The sequence below is a fragment of the Carcharodon carcharias genome, chromosome 28 (assembly GCF_017639515.1).
Source record: "Carcharodon carcharias isolate sCarCar2 chromosome 28, sCarCar2.pri, whole genome shotgun sequence".
In the NCBI taxonomy this organism is placed as follows: Eukaryota; Metazoa; Chordata; class Chondrichthyes; order Lamniformes; family Lamnidae; genus Carcharodon; species Carcharodon carcharias.
The window spans coordinates 7,389,089-7,397,606 of record NC_054494.1 but is presented as its reverse complement, the minus strand read 5'-3'; the positions used below and the strand labels follow the sequence as shown (position 1 = coordinate 7,397,606).

The 8,518-nt window shown below is 47.2% G+C and overlaps 1 protein-coding gene across 2 annotated transcripts in view; it reads left to right on the top strand.

The window, feature by feature from the left end:
* The first annotated feature begins 836 nt into the window (after positions 1-836).
* The window catches only part of pik3ap1 (phosphoinositide-3-kinase adaptor protein 1), a 126,048-nt gene continuing 118,366 nt past the window's right edge, over positions 837-8,518 (top strand). For both annotated transcript variants that reach the window (XM_041176075.1, XM_041176074.1), the window contains exon 1: positions 837-1,066. In XM_041176075.1, the coding sequence (XP_041032009.1) occupies positions 1,054-1,066 (13 nt within the window). In that variant the 5' untranslated portion in view covers positions 837-1,053. The remainder of the gene's footprint in view (positions 1,067-8,518) is intronic.

The window sequence follows — 8,518 nt, the reverse complement described above, 5'->3', positions numbered from 1 at the left end:
CTAGCTCTGACATGTTTCTGTCTCTGGCTCTGACATGTGTGTGTCTCTGGCTCTGACATGTGTCTCTGGCTCTGACATGTGTATGTCTCTGGCTCTGACATGAGTGTGTCTCTGCCTTGGACGTGTGTCTCTGGCTCTGATATGTTTATGTCTCTGGCTCTGACATTGGTGTGTCTGGCTCTCACATGTTTGTTTCTCTGGCTCTGACATGTGTGTCTCTGGCTCTGACATGGGTGTCTCTGACTCTGACATGTTTATGTCTCTGACTCTGACATGTTTATCCCTCTGGCTCTGACATTGGTGTGTCTGGCTCTCACATGTTTATTTCTCTGGCTCTGAAATGAGTGTCTCTGGCTCTGACATGGGTGTCTCTGGCTTTGACATGTTTATGCCTCTGGCTCTGACATGTGTATATCTCTTGGTCCGACAATTGTGTGTCTCTGGCTCTGACATGTGTGTGTCTCTGGCTCTGACATGTGTATGTCTCTGGCTCTGACATGTGTGTGTCTCTGGCTCTGACATGTGTATGTCTCTGGCTCTGACGTGTATATCTCTTGGTCCGACAATTGTGTGTCTCTGGCTCTGACATGTGTGTTTTCTCTGGCTCTGACATGTGTGTGTCTCTGGCTCTGACAATTGTGTGTCTCTGGCTCTGACAAGTGTATGTCTCTGGCTCTGACGTGTGTCTCTGGCTCTGACATGGGTGTCTCTTGCTCTGAAATGTCTATGACTCTGGCTCTGACATGTATGTGCGGCTGCTGACCGCCGTTGATTACCGGCCAGTGAGACGAGCTGGTGTTTGGAGTATGAGGAAGTGACGGCGCTGCTCAGAGAAGCAGGAAATTCTTGTCGTAGCTGATTTGTGAAGTTCATCCTCGGAGGTGCTCCCGGAGCAGAGCCGGACTGTGATCTCCAGCCGGGGGAGAGTGGGTGGGAAGCCGGAGTCCGGATTGTCCCTGTTTGTACAGGCGGTGTGGGGAGGCTCTGATGTACCGTCTCTCGGGTACAAAGTCTGTCTGGATTTGAAAGGATTGGCCTCAGACTCTGGGAACAATGTCAGCAACAGGTAAACGGTTCTGTTTAATTCCTAAAACAGCAGGTTATCATTTTCTCAAACCCTCCTTCCTCTTCAAAAGCCCGGGAATATATATATGTTCAAAAGAAAATAAATAAGAAAATGTTAGACTGTTCATTTGGTTAGATAACCCAGAATAACCTTCACTTTGCGATGTTTCGTAACCCCTTTATAGATTGTTACATTTCCATGGTGAATTAAGTTTTATTCGACAAAGTTTATAATTTAAGCAAACGGCTTTTGCTGGGAAATTGCTCTTAATGTAATTAAGGACTGAGATATTATCCTGGAGCCTCGCTGTTCAATATTCCTGGGTGACCCTCCTTTACCAACTGTTCCTGGGAGTCAGTGTGGGGCAGGTTCCCAGTGACTGAGTGTTTGAGAGGTACCCTCACCGCCCCCCCATCCCCATCCCCATCCCCATCCCCATCCCATCCCCATCCCCATCCCCATCCCCATCCCATCCCCATCCCCATCCCATCCCCATCCCCATCCCATCCCCATCCCCATCCCCATCCCATCCCCATCCCCATCCCATCCCCATCCCATCCCCATCCCATCCCCATCCCCACCCCCATCCCCATCCCCATCCCATCCCCATCCCCATCCCATCCCCATCCCCATCCCATCCCCATCCCATCCCCATCCCCATCCCACCCCCATCCCATCCCCATCCCCATCCCCATCCCCATCCCCATCCCCATCCCATCCCCATCCCATCCCCATCCCCACCCCCATCCCATCCCCATCCCCATCCCCATCCCATCCCCATCCCCATCCCCATCCCATCCCCATCCCCATCCCCATCCCATCCCCATCCCCATCCCATCCCCATCCCCATCCCCATCCCCACCCCCATCCCCATCCCCATCCCATCCCCATCCCCATCCCCACCCCCACCCCCATCCCCATCCCCATCCCCACCCCCATCCCCATCCCCATCCCCACCCCCACCCCCACCCCCACCCCCATCCCCATCCCCACCCCCATCCCATCCCCATCCCCATCCCATCCCCATCCCCATCCACATCCCATTCAGGAGGGCAAACTGCCCTTCTACCCGGCGGGAATTTTGTCGTCTGTTGAATTTCCTCTTAAATTAAATGGGTTTAAAGCCGGGTTACAAAGCGAATGGACCTTGGTCACAACTACTAAACCTCTCGGCAGCTCTTCTCACACTTCAACCCTGGGCTAACCCCTGTGTTGTGACATTTCCATTATTTCGGGGGATTGAATTCACACGCAGTAAAACAGGAGTTGCCGATTGGATTGCATTCCTGCCTGGGGGATATGGGAGACACACTGTGCGTGTATGTGTGTGTTTTGAGTTGTCATTCCTGCTTCCAGGACTGTCCCGGACGGTGCTAGGCTTTGCCCATCGCTACCGAGCAGGGATTGTGTTGAATCTGCCGACATTGGGAAATGGTGGGGGGAGCACCCCACCCGCACAGTGAGCCTCCTCTCTTGGGGAAAGCTCGGGTTTTTGGAGCAGCCGAACCCACGGGATTGGATTATTTCCAGTGACTTTCTCACAACTGCTCAAAAAAACCCTTGAAACGAGTTGGGGGGTGGGGGGGGGGGGGGGGGGGGTGGTGGGTGGTGGTGGTGGTGCGGACAAGGGGGGATCCCGCAAATGTCAACAGGGAATGCTGTAGAGATCCAAACACAGGTGTGAAAGGGAAAAGACAGATTCATATTTCCAACATCTCGTCAGCCGTTTCTGGTTATAGAATCTTGTAGACTCGCTGACCCATTGTTCCTCTTTGGTGCAGCTATCTAATTAATTTCTTTAAATCTCTCCCCACCAATGAAAGGAATTATTTGATAAAAACAGCAAAAAAAAGGTACCGAAAATGCTCCTGGATGTGAGTGGGTGTTTCTGGGGTTTGGAGGAAGGTTTGTAGTGGAGTTCACCAGGGGTCAGCGCTAAGACCCTTGCTTTTCCTGATATATATTAATGACCCAGACAAGGCACAATTTCAAAGTTTACAGATGATACAAAGCTTGGAATTATTGTGAACTGTGAGAGGGATGGTGTAGCACTTCAAAAAGACATTGGCATATTGGTGGAATGGGCAAAGAGGTGGCAGAAGATATTCAAGACAGAAATGTGAAGTGATTCATTATGGCAGGAAGAAGGTTGAGAGCGCAGTTATTGAAATGTACAGTATCCTGGGCTTTATTAATAAGGGCATGGAGTACAAGAGCAAGGAGGTTATCTTAAACTTGTATAAGACACTGGTTCAACCTCAGCTGGAGTATTGCATACAGGAAAGATGTGAAGGCATTGGAGACAGTGCAGAAGAGATTCACCGGAATGCTTCCAGGGATGAGGAACTTCAGTTATGAAGATAAGTTAAGGGATTTGGGACTGTTTACCTTGGAGAAGAGAAGGTTGAGAGGAGATTTGATAGTGGTGTTCAAAATCATGAGGGCTCTGGACAGAGTGGATAGGGAGAAACTTCCCACTGGTGGAAGGATCGAGAATGAGAGGGTGCAGATTTAAGGTGATTGGTGAAACAGGAGTGGAGACACGAGAAAAGTTTTCATGCAGTGAGTAGTTAGGATCTGGAATGCATTGCCTGAGAGTGTGGCAGTGGCAGGTTCCAGCGAAGGTGTCACGAGGGAATTGGATTATTATCTGAAAAGGAAGAATGTGGAGGGTTATGAGGAGAAGGTGTAGGAGTGACACTCGGTGAGTGCTCAGGCAGAGAGCTGGTGCAGACACGATGGGCTGAATGGCCACCTTCTGTGCTGTAGTGTTTCTGTGATTCTGTGACTCTGTTGGGTCTGGCAGCATGTGTAGAGAGAGAAACAGGATTAACATTTCGGATTGATGACCTTTCATCAGAACTGGAAAAGGTTACAAAGAGAGAGTCAAAGGAAAGGGAACAACCAAAGGAGAAATCTGTTTAAAGTGAAGGGTAGGAGTGAGTAAATGACAAAAGAGATGATGGTGCAAGGCCAAAGAAAATGGTGATGGGACAAGTAAAGAAACAAAAGATGGGTCGGGAAGAGGTGTAAATGGCAACAGCAGAATACAAGAGGAAGCTGAGATAATCTAGCAAAAATGGAAAGGTTAGCATGAGCCTGGAGTGTGGTTAATGAAAGGACCACCTCATTGGCTGTGTACTGATGGATGGCCCCTACCCCAAGCACCAGCCCATACCTCCCCCACGCCCAGTGGCTCGGGTGCAAACCTCCTCCATTAACAGAAGCTGCTGTTTGATAAAATGGGAACAGGGGTTAAGATCTCAAGTTGTTAAACTCTGAGATAATTCCAAAAGCCTGTAAAATGTGAATGAACGTCACTGGAACAGTGCAGGAGGCTGTGGATAGAGAACTAAAGTGGTCAATGAAGCAGAAAATGCTGGAAACACCCAACATGACTGAGTTTTGTTGACAGTTGTTGGCAGAACCTGGTGTATATCTTTCACTATTTTCTGACCTTAATTTGTTTGTTTGGAGAAGCTCTTTAGCACCCGAGAGCTTGCATTGTAACATCTGACATCTTAAACTTATCATAATGAGCAGATTCATCATAAAAATCGCTCATTTAAACATTTCGAAATCTGCATGACTATGTGTTGACCAGGAGGAGACTGTTGCTCTTTTGCTCTATTGATCAATCATTTCCCAGAAACCCACTCCAGGAAGTTGGCAACTGGTAGCTTTGTAAACAAAAGGAAGTTTTTCCTGTTTTTTTTTCCTTGATAAATGGAACTCAGTTTCTGATATAGACACGTTAAGTAAATATATTCCAGTATTTACTTTCAAAAAATTTAAAACAAGAATGATTGTTTCGTGACTGGCTTTAAACCAGGTTCACATTGCGCATTCCGCTAATGAAAGGACTGCTCTGGCCTTTGAAGTGTCTGCTTCAGAGAAAGTGCAGTTTATAAATAACTCAACCAGTGGTGGTGTTGGTGAGATTTATAGAGAGGTATAAGGCTGCAACAGAAATATTATTGAAACCCACGCAGCCTAAAGGGTGTCCCACGCGTCATTTATATAAGGCAATTTGTGCTTTGGGAAGGGCTGGCGACAACCAAAGATGCCGAGTGTCAGCCTTTAGCAAATCCTGTCAGGGCTACGTGCAGCTTACCGCTAGTTGTTCACATTAATAATACTTAAGAGATGGTTCTAAAGAAAGAAAGACCTTGCATTTACGTGCTGCCTCTTGTCGCCTCAATATGTTGAATGCTTACTGACCAATTAAATACTTTTGGAAGTGTTGGTCAGTGTTGAAATGTAGAAAACTTGCACAGAGCAAGATCCCAGCAATGATCGATAATCTGTTTTAGGGATCTTGATTGAGGGATAAATATGGGCCAGGACACCAGGAAGAGCTGGCTTGATCTTTGAAAAACAGTGCCATGGCATCTTTTACATTTTACTGAAGACGCCAGGCAGGGTCCCAGTTTAATAAAAGCCACACTCGAGTGATTTTGCGCTCAAAACCCTGGAGTGGGACTTGAAGCCGTAACATTTTGACTCAAAGGAAAAGCTTATGTTTTTTTTATCATGAGATTGAATAGATGGAGCACCCATTGTTTATTGGTCCATGGAAGAGTCAGTTTGATTTGTTCTCAGTGAATTCCTTTTTCTCCATGTTTCTTTGTAGTTGTTGTGGCTACAGACGTTAATCTTAAGAGCCATAACTACAAGTCAATGCGACACAACTCAAAAACCAGAATGAGGATCTGACGTTCCTCACGGTCAATCTCAGAGACGTACCTGTGGCCAATACTACACTCAATAAACAATGTTGTGAATTATTTTTTTTGTGCTGACCAAGCTAAGGGACATCAGAAAATGGAGCGCAGCCACCGTTAGCGCTAGGCTCTTGCAAATCGGGCACAGTAAATTCAAAGCAGAGCAAAGTTCCCTCCGCGTGGTCTCTTGAACATCGGTGTCATATTGAAAGATCGCCCTGTACAGCAGAAGCCATTTTTCTAACTCCCACACCAGCCCTCATCTGGGCTGGAGGACTGGCGAGTGGCGCGATGCTCGGGTCTTGTGCCTACACACGCAGGGCACTCACCTGACGTGCTGAAATCTCAGGAGGTATAGTCACACGGCAGGCCTGAGGGTCATTATAAAATCTGTGGAAAAGTCTCGAAGCCTCACGGGGCGCTGCATCTTATTCTTATCAATTGACATCCTTTTAAAAACGAAAGCGCAAGACGCAACACTGAAAATTAGGAAATAACTTTTATAGCCCAAGCTGGTCAGCACTTCTGCTGAAATAGTTTTTATAAAATTTCAATTTATACAAAAAATCTTTACTTTGAATAAAAAATCTCCCTGTTTACAACAAGCAGATCATTGTGCTGTCATTCAACATAGTTAGGATCTCTCGGATTGATCACATTTCTAATCGTTTGATCATAGTATGAATTCTCCACAATTGATGAACGTGGAATCACTGTGGGTGCACCCACACCACATGGACTGCAGCACACCACCACCTTCTCAAGGGGCAACTAAGGATGGTCACATCCTGTGAAAGAATAAATATATAATTACCAAAGTTGTTAGAAGCAGGAGCTGGGAGGCTGGGTGATATGTGGTTTTAGCGTTTTCCTTTATGGCTGGGCTATCCGACCATTTGCGAAGCAGCCGATACGACGGATCGATCCTTACTGTCAGCATGCCCGATAGTAACTGAGAATAGAGTAGGATACAATCCCATGAACCGACTGTTCTTTCAACCCAGCACTTCGGCAAATTAACAAATTCAGAGGTTAAATTATTGAAAGTGCACTCTAATTCAAAATGTGATGATTTTCAAATGGAAATGGAAGTCAAATTACGCCCCCCCATTCTAATTTAATTTAATATTGTGGAGGGCAATTTTCAATCCCCCTGCTTTGACAATGTTAGCTGTTTGAAGGAGTGCGGGATCATGGGTGCTGAGAACATGCTAAGTGATTGTTTATTGCATTTGAAGCTGAACAGACATTGTCAGCAAGCTCCGCGATCACATGACTGCGGAGCCTGATCCCCTCTTCACCCAGCACCCACACATGTGCTCCTCCCAGCAGAGCCCATCACACCCGTGGTTAGGAACGGAAAGTCTGGCTTGCTTTCTCTTCCCTAAGCTGGAAATGCTAAGGACAATTCTTAATGCCATTCTGGCTGAGATGAGACAAGTCAGAGTGCACTTGGAACAGGACGTAGGCATTGAAAACAAGGACGAGGATTTCAGAACCAAGCCGTTGCTAAACCAGTACCAATGTGAGTCGGTGAACACAGGGGTGATAGGAACATGGGACTCGGAGCAAGTTAACACATCAGCAGCAAAGTTTTGGAAGGCCCCATGTTTACAGAGGGTACAATGTGGGAGATCATCCAGGAGTGTGATTGAAATAGTCTGAAGGTAATAAAGGCATGGATGAGGGTTGCAGCTGAGCTGAGACAGGTGCAGAGTTGGACAAAGTTATGGACGTGGAAATAGGCGGTCTTAATAATAGCACGGATATTTTGAAGAATTATGAGAAGAGGTTGGATAGACTTGGGTTGCTCTCGTTGGAGCAGAGAAGACTGACGGGTGACCTGATCGAGGTGTACAAGATTATGAGGGGCATGGACAGGGTGGATAGGGAGCAGCTGTTCCCCTTAGTTGAAGGGTCAGTCACGAGGGGACATAAGTTCAAATTGAGGGACAGGAAGTTTAGGGGGGATGTGAGAAAAAACTTTTTTACCCAGAGGGTGGTGAGGGTCTGGAATGCGCTGCCTGGGAGGGTGGTGGAGGCGGGTTGCCTCACATCCTTTAAAAAATACCTGGATGAGCACTTGGCACATCATAACATTCAAGGCTATGCGCCAAGTGCTGGTAAATGGGATTAGGTAGGTAGGTCAGGTGTTTCTCAAGTGTTGGTGCAGACTCGATGGGCCAAAGGGCCTCTTCTGCACTGTGTGATTCTGTGATTCTATGTGACCCGAGCCCATTGCAGGGTCAGGTATGATCCCAAAGCTCATTCAGCCTTAGGCAGTTGCCAGGGAGAGGGATAGATTTGGGTAGCTAGGGAATGGAATTTGTTGCATTGAGGACAGTGGCTTCAGATTTCCCAATATTCAGTTGGAGGAGATTTCTGCTCATCCACTACTATTATTGGACAAGCAGTCTGACAATTTAGAAACAGTGGAGAGGTTGAGAGAGATGGGTGTGATGGTGGCCGGTACTGTCAATGTATATGTGAAAGCTGATGCTGTGTTTTCAGATAAAGTCACCGAGGGGCAGCATGTAGATGAGAGATAGGAGGGGGCCAAGGATAGACCCTTGGAGGTTCCCAGAAGAAATGGTGGAGGAGCAGGAAGAGAAGCCATTGCAGGTGATTGTCTGGCTATGACTGGAGAGATAAAGATAGAACCAGACTGGCATAATTCCACCCAGCTGGGCAGTGGCAGAAAGGCATCAGAGATGGGTGATGCAGGCAA